This window comes from Spinacia oleracea, chromosome 1 (assembly GCF_020520425.1).
Source record: "Spinacia oleracea cultivar Varoflay chromosome 1, BTI_SOV_V1, whole genome shotgun sequence".
NCBI classification, from domain to species: domain Eukaryota; kingdom Viridiplantae; phylum Streptophyta; class Magnoliopsida; order Caryophyllales; family Amaranthaceae; genus Spinacia; species Spinacia oleracea.
This window is the reverse complement of record NC_079487.1, coordinates 31,139,377-31,166,015: the sequence shown is the minus strand read 5'-3', so window position 1 is coordinate 31,166,015 and position 26,639 is coordinate 31,139,377. Positions and strand designations below refer to the sequence as shown.

General features: G+C 34.9%; 1 protein-coding gene and 1 pseudogene across 1 annotated transcript; one reads left to right on the top strand and one right to left on the bottom strand.

The window, feature by feature from the left end:
• The first annotated feature begins 14,673 nt into the window (after positions 1–14,673).
• LOC110776001 (serine carboxypeptidase-like 45) lies at positions 14,674–21,975 on the top strand. The gene is made up of 10 exons (XM_021980586.2): positions 14,674–15,126; positions 15,253–15,354; positions 15,451–15,546; positions 15,645–15,737; positions 15,860–15,930; positions 16,058–16,342; positions 16,437–16,558; positions 19,460–19,552; positions 21,260–21,377; positions 21,632–21,975. The coding sequence occupies exons 1-10, from the start codon at positions 14,868–14,870 to the stop codon at positions 21,776–21,778; spliced, it is 1,386 nt and encodes a 461-aa protein (XP_021836278.1). The 5' UTR covers positions 14,674–14,867; the 3' UTR covers positions 21,779–21,975.
• Positions 21,976–26,106: 4,131 nt separating this feature from the next.
• LOC130466593 (uncharacterized) lies at positions 26,107–26,207 on the bottom strand (annotated as a pseudogene).
• Positions 26,208–26,639: the final 432 nt, after the last annotated feature.

The window sequence follows — 26,639 nt, the reverse complement described above, 5'->3', positions numbered from 1 at the left end:
CATATACAAAACATACATATAATCTATCAGTCAAATTGATATTGAAAAGGGTCGGAAGACAAATATTCGAAAAATTAAAGCTTCATGCATGATTTTACACAATTTAATTTTACAATCCCCATTTTATAGTGTGAGAGCTTCTAACATTGTACTTCGCATTCGGTTGTCAAGAAAAAAAAGAACGTAAAAATTCTATATGGTTAATTTTTTTTATATATATTGGCTGATCACATTTAATCTCGCTGGTAATTTTTCTTTCTTTTCGATGGTAGCCGTCCCTCGAGTCGTTCATAATCAAAATACAAAAATCAGAGAGATCGAGAAAGTTTATTTTCTAATAAGGGAGCATTAGATGTGATACGAAGTAAGAGGGATACGTAATACTATTGTATTATAGAATAGAGATAATATGTAATCTCGCACGCATCGCGTGCATATAAGACTAGTAGTATAAAACGCATGTTATAAACATAAATATGAGTGATGATAAAGGTCGCAAGTTGTGACAAATTTAGTTGTCTCAATTATATCCTATGTGTCGAATTCTAAATATTATATATAGACGCCACGTAGGCCATATATCATAAAAATATTTTTACAATGCAATAATTTTACTATAAAATATGTAAATAAGGTAGTCGGTACAAAGAACGAAACAAATATTTATTATATATATTTATAATAAATTAGAATATTAATATTTTCCTACCTTTTATATAACATGTATAAAAGGTTATATAAGTTAAATATTTTAGTTTCTAATTACGTTTATGACACATGAGCATGTCATGTAATTATTGTGACACGGCTTAAAGGTCGCAAGTTGCGACCTTTATCATTTTCGTTTGAATATATACATTTAAACTCAATTTTTATTAATTTACTCTCAAGTTTTGTTTAGGAAAAATTATTTTAAATAACCCAACCTTTCAACGATTTTCCATTAATACTCCAACCTTTCGATTATTATCTAATAATCTAACCTTTATACCCCATTAACTTTTATTACACCCAAATGACGGTGTACCTGCTAACAAGGTCACCCTCTTATTTTAATTAAAAAAACTAAAAAATGTTTAGAAATTCTGTATATATATTTTTTTAAATTTTGAAACAAAAAATAAACTCTTCCCCTTTGATTTCTCGATCTCTTTCCTTTGTCTTCCCCACATGAATTTTTACCACCTTCGTCAATGATCCATGCCATTCACCACCATCTGGTTTTCGAATTGTCATCATCCCTTCAAATACTCGAATGCCATATTCGCACAAGCCAACAAATACCCAACGTCCAGATTCACATAAGATCCCAAGAGAATCAAATTGGGGGGGAAAAATTAGGGTTCCTGTTCAATTAATTTGGGAAAATTATGAATAATTCTGTTCGCAGTAGGCATTAATTTGAGTATTTGTTGTTTAATTTAGATCAAATTAATATACTTTTTACAATTTGTTGCTTGGGTTGAAGATACTCCAGCTAACCCGCTAAATTCAAGGCCTCACAACTCACAAGCAAATGTCTTTGCTTGTACGACTTTGTTGATGTGTGCAAGTGCATTGGAGCTGTGATATTACTATTACTTTTCTAGTTATCTTTCTTCTGGGTTTCTATTGTCAACAATGTTTGTTCATGTAGATGTGAGTGAGAAAAGAAGGGAGAGAAAATATAGGGAGTAAGTGACTGAAAAGTGCATAAAACACTAGTGGGAAATGAAGGAAATAGTGTTCTTGGTCCAAGTCTGCATTTAATGCTAAGTCTAAAAAATGCGGTTCAGTATTAATTAAGTAGGTTAGTTATTCAGTGAGATCAAGTGATCTGAATGCCTAGCAAGAGGTCGCTTCAGTTCAAGTGGAATTAATATCATTAATGCCACAACTTACTCTTGACTGAACCCGTAGGGTCACACAAATAGTACGTGAACGGATCAAGTACTTAATTGAATATTATATTCAATAAATACTCTAATTATGGATATTGGGAAATGACGGATGTTGGTGTCAGTGGGAGCTAAACAAACAGTCAAATGGCAAAGAAATAATATTTTCCGGAAATGAAGATATTACCGGAAACGAAAATATGGTTCATAACGGAAATATAAATATTATTGAAGTCGATAATATTGTCGGAAACAGAAATATGGTTCGTATATTAAATATTATCCGAAATAGAAATATTTTTGGAATCGGAAATATTACCGGAATCGGAAATATTGTCGAAACAAGGAAATATTGTCGGAATCGGAAATATTATCGGAAACGTAAATATTGTTCGAATCGGAAATAAATTACGGAATCGTAAAAACAAATCGGAAGCTCGACGAGCGATAGGCCAGCGCATGGGCCAGCCCATCGCTCGACGAGCCAACACGCAAGTGCATCGCAACAAGCCATGCGCAAGGCCCAACGCGCAGCAATGTACGCCAAGCCGCAAGGCCCATCGCACAAGGCAGCACGCCAGGCCCAGCGCGCGCCCTTGGAGCATGGCAGCGTTGTTTGGGCCAGCGCACAAAGCAGCCCTCGTGGCATTTCTTGTACATCAAGGTTTGTCGGTTTTCTTGCCTTGCAAGCAGCCGACCAACCCTAATGCTTTAGGGTTTTTCGGTTTTGGTGAATTCCTAAAACTTTCCTAAAACGTTCTAGGACTTTGGCTCCTAGGGTTTTTCCTATTTCTTATAAATACATGGCCTATGGTCATGAATAAACACATCAATTGAAACACAATTCAATACTTTTTGCCTATCACCTCAAAGTGAGATCCCTAAATCATAAACCTTACATTATATCCTAGTTGGTACGATCTAAGGCAGATCCGAACGTACTGTGGACTATCTACGGAGAGACGACGTTTGACGTTCTAACTTGTTCTTGTTCGGTTCGGGAGCAGCATGGGAAGGCACGCATCACAAAGTGTGTTCACTAAATTATGCTAAATGATTATGTGCATTTAATTTGGATTTTGGCATTTATGGTTTTTCCGCATGACATTAGATTGTTCATAACCTAACTGTGGTATAAGAGCCTTTAATTATTTGCATAATCATTTAAAATTAATATGGATTAATCTTATAAATTTGCAAAGAATTAAAGGGGTGAATTAATTTGGTGTAATTAATTGCAAATTCATGCGATTATTTAATTATAGGTTCGCAGGATTATCAGCAGTTTTGTCAATAATTGTCGGAATCTTGTGTTTTTATAGTGAATTCCGCATGTAAATGACGTTTTAAATTTTTGACACAATTCAAAAATTTACGGTTGAACCCAGATTTCCCAAATTCGAATCCTAACTATGACTTTTCGGTCGTTTTAGTTTTTCGAATGCATAATTATAATTTCAATGATATTAAAAAGTTAATTTTTGCGAAGCTTGTTTAATAATCTTGAATTAATTAATGACCTACATTATATGGTTAACAATTTCAAGATTTAAAATCGTTAATTATGCTAACTACTTTGTAATTATAATTAATTTGTTGAAATTCAAATAATTCCGAATTTGTTTTGATTTCCATAACTAATTAGTAATTTAATTGGGATCCTATGACTAAAAGACCACCTAAAATTTATTCAAGTTTGAAACTTTAAAATTTTTGAAACCTAATTTTAATCCCTAAATTTTATGAAATCGGAAATTATTTTAATTAATGAATTTTCGATTAATCGCCTAAATATTAATGAAATTAATATAATTTATTAATTTGCCATAAATTTTAAAATATATATATATATATATATATATATATTATATATATATATATATGTAATCTTATATAAATCGTTCACAAACTTGCACGCACGAAGCAATGGATAGCTTAGTGTTACCCTTAAGGGTGTTGCAATGGTGCGGGCATGCGACGACGAGCAAGGGAGCTCGTCGTCCATGTGGTATTGTGGCAACGAGCAAGCACGAGCCGCGCGCGGGCAAGGGCCTATGCAGTGTATGCGAGGTGTGAATGAACAAGAAAGGTGAAAGGGGTAGTGCGCGCACAAGACCAGCAAGCGCTAGCAATGAGGCATCAAGTGATGCCCTCGTGCCATGCGCGCATGCCCAGCAACAACAGCGCTCCAGTGAGCAATGGTGTCGAGCCAACGAGAAATGGTGTGGAGCCAGGGAGCACTGGCGAGGGCATGGTTGTGCGATGGCTTCGGCCATGCATGCGGTCTCTCCCTTGCGACGTTGCAGCCTTCGCGAGGCATGGGCCTTGCGCCCATGAGCCTTGCCTCGGCTCAATAACTTGTTTCGATTTATTTTTCGTTGAGCGACAAATTTAGTTTATATTTAATTTCGTGCTTATAATTTTTCTCGGAATTTAATTTTATTAGTTTAATTATTATAATTAATTTTACACTAATTATTTAATAAAATTAAAACCTTGAATAAATTATAATTAATTCATTTTAATCAACTAAAAACGTTTAAGGGATTTAAAATAATTGTATGAGCTTTTAACTTTAATTAAATATGTGGTTTCCGATTGGACTTGGAAAGACAGTTTATGTTTAAAACTAGTAAAGCATATAAAATCCTTGTTTGAGTGGGAGCTTTTATTCATGATTAGTTAAATTCCTGATTAGGTCCTTGTTTCCTTGGGATTAATAAACTTGATTAGAACTAATAAGGTCAAATAATTGGTAGATTCTTGACCCTTATTAGTTGTTGCAATTATTATGTGATGCATTTTCTGCTAACTTGCTAAGTGGGAAATTCATTGATAAATGAATGGGTGAATGGTATATTGTAAATATATTGTTTTGCTGGTTGCGAAAAAGTGACTAGTATGGCCAAATAGGATAGAAAATATGGTCTGCATACCATTAAATTTGAATGTAAAATATGGTCAAAAGTACCATGGTTTTTATTTAAATATGGTATGCGTACCATTAATTTGTTGTAAATTCTACTTGGTGAAAATGACGCTTCCCATGGTGAAATTCAAGAACGGGGCTTCCAATGCATTTTCAAGACGGAGTTTGAAGAGTGAAGCTTCAAGATGAAGTCGGGCCATACTAGATCACAAATTTTATCTTATGCATGTTGTAAGATATTTATTTCTTTAAATATGTCTTGATATTATGCATGAGATTGTGGTTTACCTATGTTGCATGATTAAGGATTTTAGTTCACTTAAATCTAACCAACATAGTAAAAGCCTTAAGTTCCAAAGTTTAAATTGAGTTAAACGGTGCAATTCCAAAATAACACTTACTTTCTCACCTTTATGTAAAGTTAGTGATAGTTTTCTGCCAAAGAGAGGTGTCACTTCTTGATTTCATTGGGGTAAGATATAGATTAGTTGTGAGTACAAGTTGATTTTGGTTGAACTCAACGATATATGTAAGGAGTCCTTTTATGTCTTGGCAAATGGGATAAATTTCCTAATAAGTACTTACACGCACCTATCAACCAAGAGTAGTTCCTAGACTATTAACAACGGATTTGCTTACCTAAAATGTTTTAGAATTAAGACAAGCCAAAGCATGCTTAGTTCTTTAATGGTTTTGAGGATTTTGGGTTCATTTTATTCACACCTAACGGAACACAAAAACTTGAATAAAATGCTAAATAACTTTGAATTATGCATGATTGCATGAATTTAATTTTATGAAGGTCACGTATGAATGGTTATTTACTTGTTTATTCTTTTCAATTGTAGTTTTAAGTATGGAAAACAACAATCAAAACATCATCAAGGGTTCTGCACTTATGATCAAGTTGAACATAACAAATTTTCTTGAATTGGAAGGGAAGCTAGTTGAAATGCTAAAACTCAATGGCATTGAGTATGCACTATTCTACCCAATTCCAAGATATTATGCAAGAGACACGACTCCTGAAAGACACGCCTCCTGGGAAGCGGATCTCAAAAGGGTTATGAGTTTCATGCTGAGCAACATCCCTGACAATTGGCAAAGACAGTTTGTAGCTTACGAACCATATATGCTTCTCGGACATCTAAGGGATATCTGTCGTGGAAGCACGGACGAAAGATACCTAAATGTCCATGAATTGATTCGATCAATGAAAGGGCTAAAGATTGATCTTCATAACAGATGTTTCAGGCGAGAAGTCCAAGAAACACATGCTCAAGTCCTTCGCTCTAAGCAAAGAGTTGTTAAACCACTTAGGGATCACGTGAACTACATGTTATCATTATTTGATCACTTGAGTCTGCTAGGTTCACCAATAAGCGAAAGATTGCAGTCTCCATCTTAATCAACTCACTTCATGATGGATTTAGACGCTTCAAGCAGTTCTATATGAGTGAACCAAGAGAAGAAACAATCGGTGAGTTTCTTCGGCTAGTCAAAAATGATGAAATAGTACTCGACTGTGAAGCCAAAGATTTACTCAAGGCTAAAGGGAGACCTTTCAAGAAAAGTAGAAAGTTTAAGGGAAATGCTAAGCCAGTTCCCAAAGACAAAGTAGGACAAATCCACATCGAGTTGTCTCTATTGTTATAGAATTTTCCATTACAAAAGAGAATGCCCCAAATACATGGAATATTAGAAGAACGGAACAATCATTCCATCTTCAGCTATTTTCGTTATAAACTTGCTAATTCAACGTCTTGGGTATTAGATACAGGTTGTTGCTCACACTTATGTTCCAATCCACAGGGACTAAGAAGAAGTAGAACACTTAGCAAGGGAGAAGTCGACCTATGAGTGGGAAATGGAGTAAGGATTGCTGCATTAGCTGTAGGCACTTATTATTTGTCATTGCTCTCTGGGCTAGTTTTGGAACTGGAAGAGTTTTTCCATGTTCCAAGTATTACTAAAAACATTATTTATGTTTCTTGCTAGGATGCTAAGGGATTTAATTTCAAAATAAAAGATAATAGTTGCTCGTTTTATTTTAAAGAAATGTTTTATGGATCTGCAAAGTTAGCCAATGGACTTTATGTGCTAGATCACGACAAAGAAGTTTATAACATAAATACTAAAAGGGCCAAAATAAATGATTCAGATCTCACCAATATGTTGCATTGTCGATTAGGCCATATTAACATGAAACACATGGGAAAACTTCAGAAAGAAGGAATTCTTGAACCATTTGACTTAGAGTATTATGGTGAATGTGAATCATGCTTACTTGGAAAAATGACAAAGAAAACTTTCTCTAAAGTTGGAGAGAGAGCAAGTGAACTATTGGGTTTAATCCATATAGATGTATGTGGACCAATGAGTTCAAATGCTAGAGGAGGTTTCAGCTACCTTATCACTTTCACTAACGACTTCAGTAGATATAGCTATATCTACCTAATGAAGCACAAGTCTGAATTCTTTACCAAATTCAAGGAATTTCAGAGTGAAGTAGAGAATGAACTAGGCAAGAAGATTAAAGCACTGCGGTCTGAGAGAGGCGGTGAATATCTGAGCTACGAATTTGATGACCATTTGAAAGATTGTAGGATCTTGTCAGAATTGACTCCTCCTGGAACACCGAAATGGAATGGTGTGTCTGAACGGAGGAATAGAACCTTGCTAGACATGGTTCGTTCAATGATGGGTCAGGCCGGACTTCCAATAGAATTTTGGGGACATGCAATAAAAACAGCTGCACTCACACTAAATAGAGCTCCGTCAAAAGCTGTCCGAAAGACTCCATATGAGTTATGGACTGGAAAGCCTCCCAAAGTATATTTTCTTAAGATTTGGGGTTGTGAAGCATACGTCAAACGATTAATTTCATACATACTTCAACCGAAATCTGACAAATGTATCCTTGTGGGATATCCAAAGGAAACAAAGGGGTATTATTTCTACAATACATTTAGGGGCCGTTTGGTTGGAGAAGGGGAAAGGAAATGAGAATGAGAATGGGAATCAAGGAGAATGGAATGAAAACCCTTTGTTTAAGAATGTTGTTTGGTTTGTCCATTCTTCTCCCCTCTCTCTCTCTCCTAAGTAAGATAATAAATAAAAAATAATAAATATTTATTTTTTATTATTTATTATTTATTATTTATTATTTATTACTAATTATTTATTCTTCATTATTGATTATTAATTATTAATTATTAATTATTAATTATTAATTATTAATTATTTAATATTTATTATTTATTATTAATTATTTATTATTAATTACTCCTACTAATTATTTATTATTTATTATTCATTGTTTATATTTATTATTAATTAATAATTAGTAATTAATAATTAATAAAGAGTGGTCAAGGGAAAGGGAATGACAAACCTTGGGGGGTGGTAGGGTATCAATGTAGAGGGATTTGGGGGTAAGTGAAAAAGAAAATTATTAATTATTAATTATTAATTATTATTTATTATTTATAAAGAGTGGTCAAGGGAAAGGGAATGGCAAACCTTGGGGGGTGGTAGGATATCAATGTAGAGGGATTTGGGGGTAAGTGAAAAAGAAAATAGGGTAAAGGGAATGACAAAAACCACCAAACAAACAACAACAAATGGAATGAAACCCCATCATTCCCTTTCCCTTTGCTCGAGATGGTATCTTTTTGGAAAGACAACACATTTCCAAAATGACAAGTGGGGGAAAAGTAGACCTCGGAGAACTTCGAGTCGAACAACAAACTCTAGAGAATAATCAAGATGATATTCAGGTTGGAACTCAGAGATCTTTATAAGTATTCGGTGAGGTCCAAGAACAAACTAGAATTGTTGCCCCATGTAGATCGCAAAGGTATAGGTCTCAGCTAGAAAGATACGTTGGTATTTTAATGTCTGAGAGCCATGAAATTCTATTGCAAGAAAGCGATGAACCTGTGACTTACAAACACGCTATGACAAGCCCTAGCTCCAAGCAATGGCTAGAAGCCATGCAATCTGAATTAGACTCCATGTCTGAAAAACAAGTTTGGGATTTGGTCGATTTGCCAGATGGCTACCAAGCCATAGGAAGCAAATGGGTTTTCAAGTTAAAAAAGGACAAGTATGGGAAACTAAAAGTTTTCAAAGCTAGATTGGTTGCAAAAGGATACAGGCAAGTCCACGGTGTGGATTACGATGAAACCTTTTCACCTATTGCAATGCTAAAGTCTATTCGGATAATGTTAACAATCGCTGTATATTACGATTATGAAATATGGAAAATGGATGTCAAAATCGATTTCTTAAATGACGTTTTAATAGAAAATGTGTTTATGACACAACCTGAGGGTTTTGAGGATCCAAAAAATGCTAAAAAGGTATGCAAGATTAAGAAATCCATTTATGGATTAAAGCAAGCATCAAGGAGCTGAAATATACGTTTTGGTGAAGCAGTCATTGACTTTGGTTACATCAAGAACGCATACAAATCTTGTGTATACAAGAAGGTCAGTGGAAGCAAGATTTCTTTCCTAGTATTATATGTCGATGACATATTACTTATCGGAAATTACATTCCTATGTTGAACTCTGTAAAGACTTGGCTTGGGAAATGTTTTTCGATGAAGGATCTAGGAGAAGCACAATACATACTGGGCATCAAGATCTACTGAGATAGATCCAAGAAGATGATTGGAATTAGTCAAAGTACTTATATCAATAAGGTACTTGATAGGTTCAATATGGCTGACTCCAAAAGTGGTCACCTACCCATGTCTCATGGAATGACTCTTAGCAAGACTCAGTGTCCAAAAATACCAGATGAGCAAAGACGAATGAGTGGGATACCATATGGATCATTAATTGGTTGAATAATGTATGTTATGATATGTACACGCCCGGATGTTTCGTACGCACTCAATGCAACGAGAAGATACCAGTCAGACCCAAGAGAGGCACATTGGACTGTTGTGAAGAACATTATGAACTACCTGAAAAGGCACAAAGATGATTTCCTGCTCTATGGTGGAGATGATGAATTGATTGTTAAAGGTTATACGGAAGCAAGCTTACAAACCAACAAAGATGGTTTCAGATCACAGTCTGGGTTTGTCTTCTGCCTCAACGGAGGAGCAGTAAGCTGGAAAAGTATCAAGCATAGCACTATTGCGGACTCTACAACTCAAGGGAGTACATTGCTTCACATAAAGCAACAAAGGATGAAATTTGGCTAAGGAAGGTCATTGGTGAGTTGGGCCTTGGGCCTTTGTTGGTGGCTGACGAACCATGTAGAGTAGAAGGGGGATTGATGTTGTTGTATTGAGCCATTGGGCTTTGAACTTAGTGGCCCAATTGGTATCCAATTGGGAGCCCAAACAGTAAGTGTGAAGTTCTTTTTGGGACGGAGGGATTAACATTTGTCAAAGTCTTCTTTTTTTGTTGCAAGGTATCAACCATAATATAAGCTATTTGTTGCAAGGTATCAACCACAATATAAGGTATCACGTCACCGTTATTTGTTCCTTGAGTGAACTACTTTCAGATTCTTTCAAAATAATACTTGTATTACTCTGAAATAGGCAGGTTTGGAACAGAGGATTCTGTCAAAATAATACCTTTGTTACCTCTGTCAAAATGTTCTACCTAGCTTAAGATGCGATGATATTAACTTTAAATGGCTTGTGATGTTTTTCATTTTGTTTTGTGTTTGGTGAGTTTGATTTTGTCTTATAGATCATTTGAACCCTAGGAACGAGGCTTAAATGCAATCTTAAACTGAGTTTTCTCTCATTTTGGAACCTGTTCTTTTCACCTCCTCTGAACTTTCTTTTTTTTGTCCCCCCTCTTCAAAGGAGATTCAGTAATGGATTTTTCTTGAAGATTTAAGATATATTCTGTTTAAATTAGCTATTATGCAGTATATATAATAATGACATCCATCGATTTTCAAAAGTGAATTCTGGAAAGTTAGCCTTTTATTCTTGTGAAACAGTGGAATGTAAAAATAATATCGGTCAGTGTAAACTTTGGTACTCATATATACTTTCCTTCCATCTTGCAGGGAGTCGATTGGGAGAAAGTCAGCATGACCTTAAGGTTTGTAATGTTAATCAGGCACATCCATGCATGATTTAAAGGGAGCTTAGTGGATTAGGAGAAAATGTATCTTTTTCTAGCCTTTTTGTCTTTGTTTGTTAATATTAGCTTGTAATTTGTTAGACTTAGCTAGGTTGTATCTACACAACGTTTTTTCTTAGTGATGCATTATGGCCTAGGTGTTTAAAAATTGTGCAACGTACGGGTTGCTCTCTTAGAATAATATATTCGTTAATTATTTATATACAAAAAAGAGTGTTCATACTTTTGTTGGGTGTTATAATTGGTGTACAAGTTTCAATAATATGGAGTATTTATCTAGATTTGGTGATTGCCACCTATTGTATATTTTAATGAAATTTGGGAAAAAAAATTATTGTTACGATGCGGGCTTTTATTGCACGCCTCAACAACATACAAATTTTATGGGGCCAAAAACAAGTCTTTTATGGCGCACATTTGAAAAGTGCGCCTCAACAAAGAAGTCTGTTGAGGCGGGCATATGTTACAGTGTGCTTTAACAGGTCCTTTTTTTTAGCATTTTTTTGGTTGTTGTGGCGAGCTTTTGAAAGCCCGTCTCAACAGATATCTTGTTGACGCGAACAAACCCCGCCTCAATAGCTTACAGAGCTTTTAAAGCCCCCTCTGTCGAAGCGGGCCAAGTTCGCCTCAACAAGCCCGAAATGCCCGCCTCAACATGGGTTTTTTCCACTAGTGAAATCAACTTGTTGTGGTTTATTTTGATTATCAGATGATGATGACGCGATGGTGGGAGTGAGTAGCGCTGGTGAGGGGATGTGGGGTGGTGGAGGAAGGAGAAGAAAAGATGGCAATGGTGGTGGGATTAGAGTAAAGAGACTAAGGACAGAGAGGAGGAAGGGGGAAAGAATAAAGAAAAAAGAAAAAAGAAAAAACATAAAGGAAAAGAAATAAAATAAAAAGAAATTATTATTTTTGAAAAATAAAATAAATTATGCCAAATGTTTGCATGACACGTGTATAGGTTACCTGATATAGTGGGTTGGTAACTGGTTGGGTGCAAATGTTAGATTATTAAATAATAATCTAAAATGTTGAATTATTAATGGAAAATCATCAAAATATTGGATTATTTAATGTAACTTTTTCCTTTTATTTATTTAACCTCAAATTTTATTCATTTAATCTCAAATTTTATTCATTTCATTCACTTTTTCATTTCTTTCTTATTTCCACTTTTTTTTTCTTACCAGTTTATTTACGAAATTGTCATGTTATTTGGACTATTCACAAATCATATTTATTAATAAATACATTTCCTATTCAACATCGTCGTCTCTCGTGGAAAACGAAGAGGGAGAATGACTAAAATATTTCGTCTAGGTTAAACCTTATCTGGCATAGACTTATATTTGGCCGGGTGAGATACATCACTCAAAATGAGTATGCCCAACCGGCCACAAGCTCGAACATGACAAATGAAAACACCATCCGTTGTACGGGGTATGGTGTGCTCAAATGATCCTGAACGGTAGGGGTGAGCATGGGTCGGGTACTCGAGCCAATAACATTATCGGATCGGGTAACCGATAATCAATAAGGCTAAAACTGATATCCATGAACCGAACCGTTAAGTTCGGGTACTCGTACTTCAGGTACCCACATTTTGGATTCGGATATCGGGTACCCGTTATGATATCCAATTGGAAAAAATAGACTTTATAACTAGATCATTGTAAATTTGTAATATCATTCAACACTAAACACCAACATTAACACATGATTTTGACTACATTACTAATGAAACTAGCTTCTGAGCCCGTTCCATGAACGGATAATTATATAATGGTTGTTAAGTGGTCTTTTAAAGTGCTAATTTTGATGAAAAAATGTGACTTTAGTGGGTTGAAAGTTGAAAGATATATAAATAAGATGGTGGATTAATATCGAGTGTTAAGGAGGGAGATGGGGTAGAAGAAGTTATATGAATTAAATGGTGAATTGATTTTGAATGAGGAAGATGAATTGTGCTGTTAAAGCTATAAAGTAATTTGTGAAACAAACAACAAAAAGAAAAAATTTTAAAAAAACAAATTAATGGAGGAAAGATGTGATTACACATGTCATCTAAATATTAGGTATTGATTAGGATTTACTCAAATTATATATTAATTATTAACATTTAGAATTTTGAGCTCTTGGGAAAAAATATTTAAATTGGGAAAAACTTAATAAAAGTGCTTATCGGATTGTTATCGGGTACCCATTATTTGTAAAATGATATCTGTAACCATATCCAACAACTAAATTTCGGATAGGGTACCCGAATCGATAACCATATCAGTTCGGGTACTCACTTTTTCGGATCAGATACCGATTCGGATTTCGGGTTTTTGATTTTTCATATAGTTTTGCTCAGCCCTACTGAACGGTGTACAGACAAATTATACAAAAGATGTAGTGATGTACTACTATGTAACTGAAAAATGAAAATAACCATCCATTTCAACTGGGATTCTAAAACTTTACCAAAACTAGCCCAATATAATCTCATTTGTTTTCACATTTTAAATATCTTCCTTATGAGTTATGACATTCATTCAAGGAGGAAATTGCTTACGTGCAAAAGATGCTTAATCGGTAGTTATTAATACTAAAAGAATAACAAATTCTTGTTGAGTATGACTAAGTGTGACCTAAGTGATTATGATAATATTTCACTTTAAAACTTTGAGGTGCGGGTTTTGAAGCGCAAATGACATACATGTCGCTATATTTCGCTTTGTTTGGAAGAACTAATCGAAATAGAATTGAAATTAGCAGGTTAGCTAAAATTGAAAAGGTGGTACCTGAAATTGATAAGGTACCTGATTAATTTGATGAATTGTTTGATATAATTAATGGTTTGTTATCGTTTTAAATAACAAATTAAAGGTACATTACATGAAAATTTTAAGGAGCTTAGGTTAAAACTATATTCAAAGTAGCATCTTAATTTAAGTCATGCACTTTAAGATCAACGTTATTTAAGGTGTTTGCCAAACCACTCTAATAATTTAAGGCGAGTTAAAATTTAAGATGGCTGAAAAGCCTTACAAAGCAGAGTCTTACTCAACCTGATTTTGTAGACTTAACGTTTGCTCAATGTAACTTCTTTTCACTGAAGCTCAATTTGAACGAGCTTAAGAGAACATGGCCTAAAATATCCTCGTAGACATGTCACCTCGTTACCCTTTTTCTGCTCCACAATTAAAAAAAAAAGGTTTGGATGACCCTAAACAAACACTAGTTGGTATGTGGGATTCCATGTACGTTTCAATCAACTTAATTACTTTTGGATTATTTGGAAGGTTCATATCGAAAGTAAATTAAGAACAAACCCCCTCAAAAGGGAAAAAAAAACAGTTAAGTTATGAATTTTATGATCAAATTAGGTTGATTCGTTCACACAAAACAAAGTTTTAGCGCATACAGAGCTCAAACAAAATCATTCTACAAAAGTAAAATTAACTTGGATAAAACAACATACTTCGACGTTACATTAAGGCCAGTAACTTTACATTTTACATTAACTTTAATGCTTCTTTTCTCAAATAACATAATAAAATACTAAAATTACATAACCAACTATAATCGAGATATTTAACTCGATTTTAACTTACTTTTATTGAAACTCAATTCAAATATCCTCAAAGACAAGCTCACCTTGTTACCCTTTTTTTCCCTTCATAGATTAAAAAAAAAAAGAGCACGTATGAACCTAAACAAACACTAATATGAATGTGGGCTTCCATGTATCCATCCAACTTAATTAGTTTTGGATTATTTGGAAGGTTCCTCACGACCCTCAAATGACTTCATAATTGTGTATATATTGAGTTCACACACTTTAGCCTATCAAAAAGCCACTATAAAAATCAACCAAAATCCTTTCTTTTGTTCACAATTTCATACCCACTAAAAGTAAAAACACTTACTAGTCAAATTTGTAGCCAAGGAAAATGTTGTCTTACAAAAATTTCATTGTCTTATTTGCAACTCTTTTATTATTATTATTATGCAACTTAGCTGAAGTAGTAACTTCATTATCAACTGAAACTGATAAAATCACTAGTTTACCGGGCCAACCCCCGGTTGATTTCCAGCAATTTTCCGGCTATATTAACGTCGATGAAACCGAAAAAAGAAATCTATTTTACTACTTTGTTCAAGCTGAAACTGACCCTTCTTCCAAACCCCTTGTTCTTTGGCTCAATGGAGGTTCAATTTTTTTTTAATTTAATCAAATAAATTCATTTATAAAAGTCATACATCATCTACGTAGTTTCTAAATTATACGACTCTTTTTTTTTAACCCTTTAACTTATTTTTTGGATTTATTTTCAGGGCCGGGTTGTTCGTCTATTGGAGCAGGGGCCTTCGCTGAACATGGGCCTTTTAGAGCAAAAGGAAATTTATTGGTAAAAAATGAATTTAGCTGGAATAAAGGTAAATTCTTTTCTTTTCCTTAGTTTTGAAATTTTAATTAATGCTAAAAGATAGTTAGTTAGTGGATTAATTTTTTTGTTAATGATTTGATTGCAGAAGCAAACATGTTGTATCTTGAATCACCCGCAGGAGTTGGGTTTTCTTATTCTGCTAATCAATCATTTTATGATGGAGTTAATGATGAAATGACAGGTTTTTTATTTTACTATTTCATTTCATTATATTTTCTTTATTTAATAATTATAAATGGTGAAAAATAATGATTAATCACTCTGTTTTGCTCTGTTCAGCTAGAGATAATCTGGTATTTCTTCAGAAATTTCTAACAAAATACCCAGAATACAAGAATAGGGATTTGTTCATCACTGGAGAGAGCTATGGAGGTTATATTCTTAATATCTTATTCCATAAATTTCATAATGTTTAAATAGGATACAAGACAATTATTCTAGGGTAATTACTCGAATTATAGCATTTTATAAGTTTTTTTCTTGTTTGAAAATAGGGCATTATGTTCCACAACTTGCTAACCTCATTCTAAAATCAAGCCTCAAATCAAATTTGAAGGGAGTTGCTGTAAGTAATTTTTTCTTGAATTAACAAGTAATTTATTCTTAAAATTAACAAGTTATTTAAATTAATTAACCAAAATTTGGTGATTTATTTTATGAATATTGGTTAAAAGTGTACATTTGTAATGCAGCTTGGAAATCCACTACTAGAGTTTAACACTGATTTCAATTCAAGGATGGAATATCTTTGGTCGCATGGACTAATATCGGATACAACATATGAACTCTCCCAAAAAGTATGCAATTTCTCACAAATAAGGAGACAAGCACAACAGGGATTTCTCTCGGCTCCTTGCCGGTTAGTTAGTTCTCACATGAGTAGTGAGATTGGCAAGTTTATCGACTCGTACGATGTTACACTCGACGTTTGTTATCATTCGGTTTCTCAACAAGCTCATATCCTGAATCAAATGGCGGTAAAAGACAATTTTATTTTGTGTTACAGGCTTGTTCGTTATCATTGCATATTTTTGTACGTGTTTCTTTGATTGACGACTAATTTAATAACAGGATGAAGAGAAGATTGATGTTTGTCTAGATGATGAAACAACCAAATACTTGAACAGAAAAGATGTACAAAAGGCTATGAATGCACAACTTATTGGGGTCACTCATTGGACTACTTGTAGCAAGTAAGATTCTTCTTCAAACTTTTCCAATATTTTGTTGGCAAATTTGTCAAATACAACCAAATAAAGTTCTATATTTGCCAATTACAAGCTCAAATTTCTAATTTTGCCAATTACAACCTTAAACTTGCACATCTATTTTATTACAATCCGATACCATTTTCCGGCAAAAATCACCGGTAGATGATGTCATAACGTTATTAAAAAAATATGAAGTACATAATATCTGTAAAAAAAAAAAAAAATATATCGATTATTTTATTTTTTTGTTTTAATTCTTACTTATCTATTATTTTATTTTTTTTGTTTTAATTCTTACTTATCTATTTATTTATTTTTATAGAAGATATGTAATTTTTTTTAATAACATTATGACATTATTTTCTGGAAAATAATTTCGGATTGTAATTTACAATTATGTATAAGTTTAAGGTTGTAATTGGAAAAAATAGAAATTTGAGGTTATAATTGGCAATTAGAGAACTTTATTAGGTTGTATTTGGCAAATTTTTTTGACAGCCGTTAAAACATACGGAGTACTATGTGCCCCTTTTACATAAGCTTCGAAACTCTTAAAGAGCCTTACGCAGCTAAAACAGGTATTGTTAGCTCTTACGTATAATACTATAATGTATAATGTTTAGACCACTAATTCCCTGTAGTTTATGGTTGTTTTTTTCAAAAAGTTGATAACTTGTTTTGGTGCACAGAAAACATGTAACAACATTTTAAATTATTATTACTAGTATGTTTTTGTGTTCCATCAGCAGTATATAATTATGAAACTAATCCCTTTTGGAAAGAAACCAAAAACTTTTATCAGTAAGCAGAATGGCCATGTCTCTTTTGACCCGTGACATTTGACACAATTATTATGTCCCTACGATATTATGAACTAATTAGTTGGACCAAAGATGCATGATAATGGGGTGTTTGGTTATACTTCGTAATAAGTACCGAGGGAAAAAAAAGTATTGAGGTGAATTAGATGTTTAATTATACGGAGTACTTCGTAATAGATACCAAGAAATAAGGCTATTGAGGTGAATTAGATGTTTAATTTGATTATTTTAAAAAGTTAACGAGAGGTTTAGATTCCCTCCAAAAAAAAAAAAAGTTTTAGAAGAGAGTTTTCGTATAAAAAAAAATTACTTTTAAAAAAGCCTAATGTAGGAGTCTTTTGCATTAGAGGTTTGATGTAGGTGTAAAATGACAATAGTATTGTCTAAATGAAACTACCATTTTAGATAATGTTTATGGTCTTAATGGTTATTTAAACATTAAATAGCTAACAACTAATTTATCAGTTGTTGAAACCAATTGATACAACCAGCTATAGAAACCAATTAGCCAATACAACTTGCTAATGAAACCAATTAATATAAATTGCTAATAACTAGCTAACAGCTAGTCAGACCAGCTATCTATAACAGCTAACAACTAATTTCCAAACAGGAACAAAAACCCTTAGATTGACCAAAGATGCATGACTACTGTTTGGGCCCATATACATGGTCAGCCCAACTCGGTGTAAAAAGACAAAAATGCCCTTCTTACTTAGGGACCAAGAAGGACAGCTATCCATTAGAAGTAGACGTAATTACGTTATTACCCCCGTGTAATCATATAAATACTCTGTTGTAATCATTGAAAAAGGCTATCTAATCATTACCTAAAAAAGCAAATCAGTCACTCTCTCTAGCTCTTCTCACTTAACAACAACTTATCTCATTTTAATACGAAGGTTCCTCGGATACATTCAGGGACTATCTAAAAACGGTAACACAGGTGGTTGGATATAAGGAAATCACGGTCAAATACGTCATCGGTTAAGTTAATTCCCAAGTTATTATATTCACAGTTTCTCAGGCAGAAACAACTACATTTGAGGATAACTTGTGTGATCAATAAAGTATTTCGTACTACTTTCGTTTCAAAATGGTCTTTACACTTTTAGTTTTAGTTCGTTTCATAATGTTCTTTACATTGTGTTTCATTATAATTTTGACATGAAAGTTTACTACCTTACTTTACAATCAATTTCTCTTACTTTATTCATTTTTTTTCTTACATCCACCCACATTTTTACATAATTTTTTTTCTTTATCTATATGTTATTATATTCACTCACCCAGGGTATTAATCGGTCCAAACCCGTACCGGACCGATCCGGACCGGACCGAAAACCGAAATTGTGATAATTCAAGACCTGAAGACCGGACCGATTATGCTTGGACCGAATCCGGACCGGACCGGAAAAATTGGTCCAAAATCAGGACCGGACCGGTTGTAGACCTAATTCTATGTATTTTTTATTTTTTATAAAAATTATGGTAAAAAAAGAAAAAATATATAAAAAAACTAATTGTTTAAGGCTTTTTTTGGAAGCTAAAATATAATATATCACAATATAGTAATATTTACAACATATTAAAGGAGAGAATAAATTTTTTAAATAGGTTCTATTATATTTTATTATGGAAAAATCGGTCCGGTCCAAAATCGGGTCTTGGACCGAATCAGATCGAAGACCGGATATTGAAATTTCTCGACCCGAAGACCGGACCGATTGCCTTTAATCCGGTCCGGTCCGGTCCGGTCTATTTTTTCGGTCCGGATCAATTTTTGCACATCCTTACACTCACCTTTTTACACAATTTTCTTCTTTTGTCTTAATATTTGTGCAAATAGTAAATGAAAAAATCATTTTAAAACGGAGATAGTATGATATGATCGAGTAATTGATACGGAGTAAAAGCAAGTGAATAACAAATCTTAAAACTTGGATATTCCATATATGCTCATCTGGATGCAGCTGATAGATCTTAAAACTTCAGATTTTCTAGCGGTGTTGATTGATTTTCGACCATTCTAATGTTGCGATGATTTTTTGGGTTTATATAGTGTGCTCAACTATCATATGGACGATTTGGAGGTTCCTACTCTTCCTCTACTCGGGACTTTCACTAAGAGTGGCGTTCGTGTTTTAGTTTACAGGTATCTTACTGCTTATATTTTTCCCTAATCATGTTTGCAAGTTTCTAGTCTCAAAAAACTGAGAACTTGTAATATAGGTTACTTGTTCGACTTCTCTTTCTCTATCTATAATTTATAATGCTCTTATAATTTACTAACAAAAGAAAATACTACTACCCTACGGAATGTTATGTACTCCGTATTAGATTACGTGTCTACATCTTGTGTTGGACTTTTTTTTTTCTTTTTTATTATTATTGATAGGAAAATTAATTTATTGATAAAGAATCTTACGACAACTACAAGAAAAATATAGATCTAACAAATACATAACAAATTGAATCAAATAAAGGTTTCCTTCAGAGAGAGGGTCTAACGATTTGTTGTAGCCGCGAGGATGATTTCCACTTGATTTATCTGAATGTACTCGAAAAATTGATATTTGTTGCGATCACGCATAAAACTTCACCAATGAACCAATTAAATCCATTCTAGCTGAACGACAAACCAAACATACTAAAACTAACTCCACTATAGGGAGATTAACGAACAAGGACGAACTCCGTCCATATGGTGGAAAGTTATTGAAATTGAGAGACAATAGCTGAATTAAATGAAGAGACTGAGTCGGAAATAGTCTAATTTCCGAAGAAATTAGACTATTTTCGGCCTACGACGGCCAAGAAAATAAACCCTTGAATAGGAGAGAGTGAGAGAGAGAAGGGGATAGCGGCGAGTTGGGTTTTTTGAACTTTATTTTGTGTAGTACTTCGTATGATTAAAAACATGGTAAAATGATGTATACGTACAGAGTATATGCAAACAACGGAGGTATTATGTATTTTCTGGGAAGACACATGAAATCACGGTTGGTTACGAGTTGAGTGAGTTATTAGTCCTAAATCAAGACAATTTTTTTAACTTTCTAAACAAACTAATATAATCCCTAAAACAAACAAGTTGCACAATGATGAGAACTACTGTAACAAAAAAGAGAGCATGCTTTATTAAAAGTATATTAATAAAGTGTCCCAAAAAAATTAGAGTATAAAGTGGACATTTTTTTTTACTTGAACATACGTAAAATAATGGTCACCTTGAAGGCTTTAAGGAAAGGAAGACTAGAGGAGAAGAATGGCAGCTTTTATGTGATAGCCTAGAAGTTATGTTCGTAACTCCTTCTCATAATCAGAAGGTATAATTTGTAATGTTATTGTGAGTCTTGTGACTCGTTAAAACAAAAAAAGGTATTTTGCACTCAATCCTTTTAAAAAGTTATTATCAGTTTTTTTTTTTTTTTTTTTTTTTTCGTATAGCCACTCATTTAACATTTATTTTCATGTACCCTTCCTTTTACAAGTAGTAATTATTTCAAAAGGTCTTGTGCGCACTAGGTGTACAATAAATTTATTGTACACCAAGATAACTTTTACTCAATTTTTTGTAACTTTAACCTAGTTTTGATTAACTTTTATATTAGTAATAAAAAAGTTGATAAATAAACATTTTAAAGGGTTAAATGATTAATTTTATACATTATTTGTCATTTTAAAGAAATAAGTTTTACTAAAATTAAAAAATTTATCACTAAAAAATACATAACTTTTACATATATAAGCTTAACTTTTAAGCATTTTGAGTTAACTTTTACTTTGGTGTACAATATTTATTGTACACCCATTGTAAATAAGAATTTGTGTAATTATTTTATATTTGTGCTTTGTGCAGTGGTGACCAAGATTCAGTATTACCATTAACCGGATCAAGAATTCTGGTAACCCAATTGGCAAAGGACTTGGGACTGAAAACTACCGTGCCTTACAGAACCTGGTTAACAGATAAACAGGTCACTTTACTTATGTCTTTATTTGCTCCTTATGCACTCCATACAGAATCATAATCACTTTGGTGGTGTTAATCCCGTGTTAATATAACAAGTCACATAAAATTCAAACCGACGGGAAAATAGTTACCAAATTACTTCTAGGTCTACTTAGACCATTCTAGGTAACTAATAAAAAATTTACCAAATTTCAAGTCTAACCAAAACAGTAAAAAGAAAAGGATCCTAATTCTGAAGAGACATTTTAATGTTGGCAGGTTGGTGGGTGGACGCAAGTATATGGTGACATTCTTGCATATGCAACTATTAGAGGAGCAGCCCATGAAGCTCCATTTTCGCAACCGGCTCGATCTCTCACGCTTTTCCGCTCCTTCCTCGAGGGGAAGCCACTTCCAGATGTTTAATAGCCCGATAATTTGTGGAATCAAATATGAAAACCACTTGATTCGATGATTCAATAACCATACCCTCATAGATAGCAAACTTCAGAAACTGTATGGATTTGAATATAGGTCTCAAATATGATAATACAAGAATGCATTGCTAATTTGCTACAACCCAGAAAGCTTCAATGATTTTATACAACTATTTCCTGCTTGCATTTGTTGTGATAACATTTAAACAGAACAACAATCAAGTTGTGCAAAGTTTTCTAGTTCGAACCAACAAACTAAGATGGCAAAAACACGCGCACTAAATCAAAATTTGATATTCAATATGGCTCTGAGTAGCAAAGACAAACTCGAGTCTACAACAACATACACATTTTTTGTGGGTCCGTTCGTATGTCGTTATTTCTATTATATAAGTGAAGAAGTGTTACAGAATATTTACAAAAGGTCTTGCGTGCACAAGTTGTACAATAAATTTATTGTGCACCAACATGACTTTAATCCAGTTTTCTTTAACTTTTACCCAGTTTTCTCTAACTTTTATACTAATAAAAAAAAAGTTAATAGATAAGCATTTTAAAGTGTTAAATGATTAATTTTATACATTATTAGTGATTTTAAATAAGTAATTTTTATTAAAATGAAAATTTTTATTACTAAAAAGTAGATAACTTTTACCTATATAATGGTGACTTTTAAGCATTTTACGTCAACTTTAACTTCGTGTACAATATTTATCGTACACCTCATGTAAATAAGAATTTTATGTAAATTTTTATTGGGTTATATTTTGTTAATTGTATAGCTTGGGCCAAGGCCTTATTACGAATAGCTTAGGTTGTATATAAACCTGATGATTGTGAATACAAAGGCAAGGAAACAGCTTTCCCAAATTCTGACATGGTATCGGAGCTAAAGATGGTTGTGGGCCGGGTCGGGCCGAAGCCCTACCCGACCCGGCACGAAAAAAGTCCGGCCCGACACGAGCACGCAAAAAGCACGGCCCGGCACGGGCACGAAGTCGTGGGCCGTGGACCTTAATTTTTTGGAAAAAGCACGACAACACACGGCACGACTCAACCCGGCCCGACAAAGCACGCTAAATTTAGTAAAATTGGCCTTAGGCACGACGGGCCGGCCCAGCACGACACGAAAGCCCGTGGGCTTGGGCCGGGCCTGGGCCCTTATTTTAACTGTTTGGCCCGGCACGACAAGACACGAAACAACGTGGGCCTGGCGTGGTCCCGGCCCGTGGTCTCGACCCGAAGCCCGACCCGGCCCGGCCCACGACCATCTTTAGCAGCCTAGCGAACCCTACCGTCAAACCACATTTTTTTTCTCTTTGTTCTTCAGCAACCAGGAACCTTAAATCTTTCTTGATTGTTGTTCAATCATGGCCGGCGACGACAAAATCGATCTTTCATCTCCTTATTATCTCGGATCGGGAGATCAACCAGGAAACTATATTACTCATGTTCTATTGCAATCTGACAATTACATTGCGTGGTCTAGAGCTATGACTCATGCATTGAAATCACGTAGAAAATTTGGTTTTGTAGATGGGACAATCTCCAAACCAACTGAAGTGAAGAAAAAGCTTGACTGGGAAGCCGTGAATTCCATGCTTGTTTCATGGATCTCGCGGAGTTTGGACCCGAAGGTTGCTTCGTCAATTCCTGATCATGACGATGCTAAGGGCCTTTGGGATTACCTTGAGAAGAAATGTTGTCTATCCAATGGTCCGCGCTTACAACAACTGCGGGTGCTTATCACGGATTGTAAACAAATAAAATCTATGAGTCTTGAGGAATATCATATAAAATTAATGGCCCTATATGACACTCTTGCTCGTCTCAAACCACTTCACAACTAAGGTTATGGCAACTGCCAGTGTAATGCGGCTGGAAAATTCGCGGATGACCGTGAAGAGGAAAAATTCCACCAGTTCTTGATTGGAGTTGATTATGAATTGTATGGTACTGTGAGAACAAATGTCTTATCTCAGACCCCACTGATGAGCGGCATTTATGTCGCTCTAGGCTAGGATTTTATAGAGTTTTATTATGCTTTTTTGATAGTTTTATATAGTTTTGCTGCATTTTTATTCCCTTTTTCCATCTTTGAGCTTTTCAGGTAATAATGTTGAAAATTATGGAAAATAGCTGAGATTTGCTCGAACAGGTTCAGTGCGATCGCACAGAATTTACGTGCGCTCGCACGGGTCTACAAAGTTGGCTCCAAAGTCAAGGCAATGGGTGCGCTCGTGCCCAGAATGTGTGTGTTCGCACGAATCCGCAAAAAGGAGGCAGGAACTCCAAGGGATGTAGCCCGTTCGCACCGTAGAAGCGTGCGCTCGCACGGAATTTCCGTGTGCTCGCACGGATTTCCTGTGCGAGCACATGAGGATTTTATGAGAATCAGCAAAGTTACATCCGTGCGATCGCACGGTTGTTGGGCACGTTCGCACGGCACGAAGGAGAAGAATCGTCACAGGGCCCGTTCGCATAGATGCACAGCACGATCGCACCGATGCGATCGCACCTGGGTCTGCCCGTTCGCACGGCTGCGCGGGATTCAGTTTTCGAGTATAAATCTCTTATTTTTGGGGTTTAGTATAAATAGGATTTTTGATTATTTTCAACTTACGCTTTCATATTTTACGCTTTCATTTTCAGAGATACATTTTAGAGGTTTTGTGATTTTGTTCTTCAATCTAGAGAGAGAAACTCTTTAATTCCAAGCATCAATTCAGTAATTTTCTTCAACTCTTCTCTTCTTTATGCAATTGAATTCTTAGTTCTTTAATTGTTGCACTTGCTTAGTTGATAATTGTTTTGCAATTCCTCAATACCTTGAGTTCTTGATTTCAATTTTGCTTGTTACTTTGATTTTCAGTTTTTGATTTGATTGTGCAATTGAGTTTCCAATTCTCTACTTCTTCTCCTTTAATTTCATGTTAGCTAGTTTTGAACTAATGGATAGCTTGATTATTAGGATGATTAGTGAGTATTTTTAGGTTAGGGAAAGGGGAGAACCTAGGGCATGAATTAGGAGAAATAGATTATTGATTGTTGGTTGATTCATGTGATTAAATAAGATTTGATGATAGGAAATCCATGCTAGTTGAGTGGTAGTTGCAAATGCTATTCGATTAGATTTCCGTGGAACCATAGGATAGGTTTGGAAAGACATTGTGGGCCTATCTTGTGTTGATCAAATGGCGGTACCTATTATATGCTAGTTAGTTTAGTCTAGGATTAGGCGAAAGCTCTTCCGTAGATTAGACGCTTAGCGTTCCCTATCCGAGAGGTGGCGGGTTCGTCTTTAGATGCCATTTGCCTAATCACCATTTCGTTGCATGATCACCATTGCTAAATAGTTGAATTGATTTCCCCCGGTTTCCCTAGGCTATCCCCGACTCCCTAACGTTTCCCTTTCTTGATTCAATTTTACATAGTTCTTTATTTGTTTTTAGACTCTTTAAAAGTGACAATTCAAAACAAATCTTTGATCGAACTAGATTGACTTCCGACTCAATAATTCACCGTTTCTTTGGGACGATCCCTTTGCTTACCGCTTGCCGGTAGTTGAAGTGGTTTTATAAATATTGTTTGCATAGGTGGTTTTCTATCAACGACGGAAAATACGCTTATCAAAATGGCGCCGTTGCCGGGGAACGGTCGTTGTTATTGAGTTTAGTTGAGACTAGTTCATTAATTGAAAATACAAAAAAATATTTCATTCTTGCTTTAGTTTTTCCTTTGCATTGCTCACGGTTTTCTTGAGTGTTTATGCTTGATAGGGGACGTGCTCGTCAAAGGATCCTCCATCCTCTTGACCTTGAATTGGAAAGGACTCTAAGGAGACTTAGGCGTGCTCGTTCTAGCTCGTCAAATCATAATCGGTTTGAGGCTTTGAGTGTTGACATGGAACAAGAAGTGAGTGAGCAAGCTAGTGAGAACATGGCTCTTCCGATTAAGAACTTGGGAATACCGGGAGCATTTGAGGCTACGTGTGGGATTCAAGCACCAGCTACATGTGCTAATAATTTTGAGATCAAGCCCGCCTTGATCAACTTGGTGCAAAGTCATCCCTTTTGTGGGAAAAGCAATGATTCGCCTCACGAGCATCTCAAGCAGTTTGAGCACTATTGTGACACAATAAAACACAACGGTGTAACCTCGGATTATGTGAGGTTGAATTTGTTCCGCTTCTCTTTGCTTGGGCGTGCTAGTGATGGGCTTGACAAGGAGGTCAAGACCAACTCACTTCGCACATGGAACGAAGTAACTACTGCCTTCTTGAACAAGTTCTATTCTCATGGGAAGACGGCGGAGTTTCGCCACAAGATTCAATCATTTGAGCAAGGGCGTGATGAATCGCTTTTCGAGGCTTGGGACCGATTTAAGGAGTACCAAAGGGAATGCCCTCATCATGGGATTCCCAAGTGGTTGTTGCGACAAACCTTTTACTTAGGATTGAGTCCAAGCTCGAAAACAAGTCTAGATGCGGGCGCGGGAGGCCCCATCATGAACAAAACGGAAGATCAAATTGAGGAGATAATTGAAGATGTAGTTCAAAACTACCAATCTTGGCATGTAGGTGCAAGAAGTTAGGATGGGAAAAGTAGGAATGAGGATGGTAAGGGTTCGGTGTACGCCATAGAAAAAGCACGGATGATAGAGAAGCTTAGCTCGCGAATAGAGAAGCTTGAAAATACACCATTTGCGGGAAGTGCAGCAAGCAAGCCACCATCTCCGTCCACAATTCCACCTCCTTCGGCAACTCTTCTCAATAAGGGGAAGGGCAAGGTTAGTTCTTATGGCTCAATGCCTCCGGGCACATTCTTTTGTGAAAATTGCCAAGACTATAA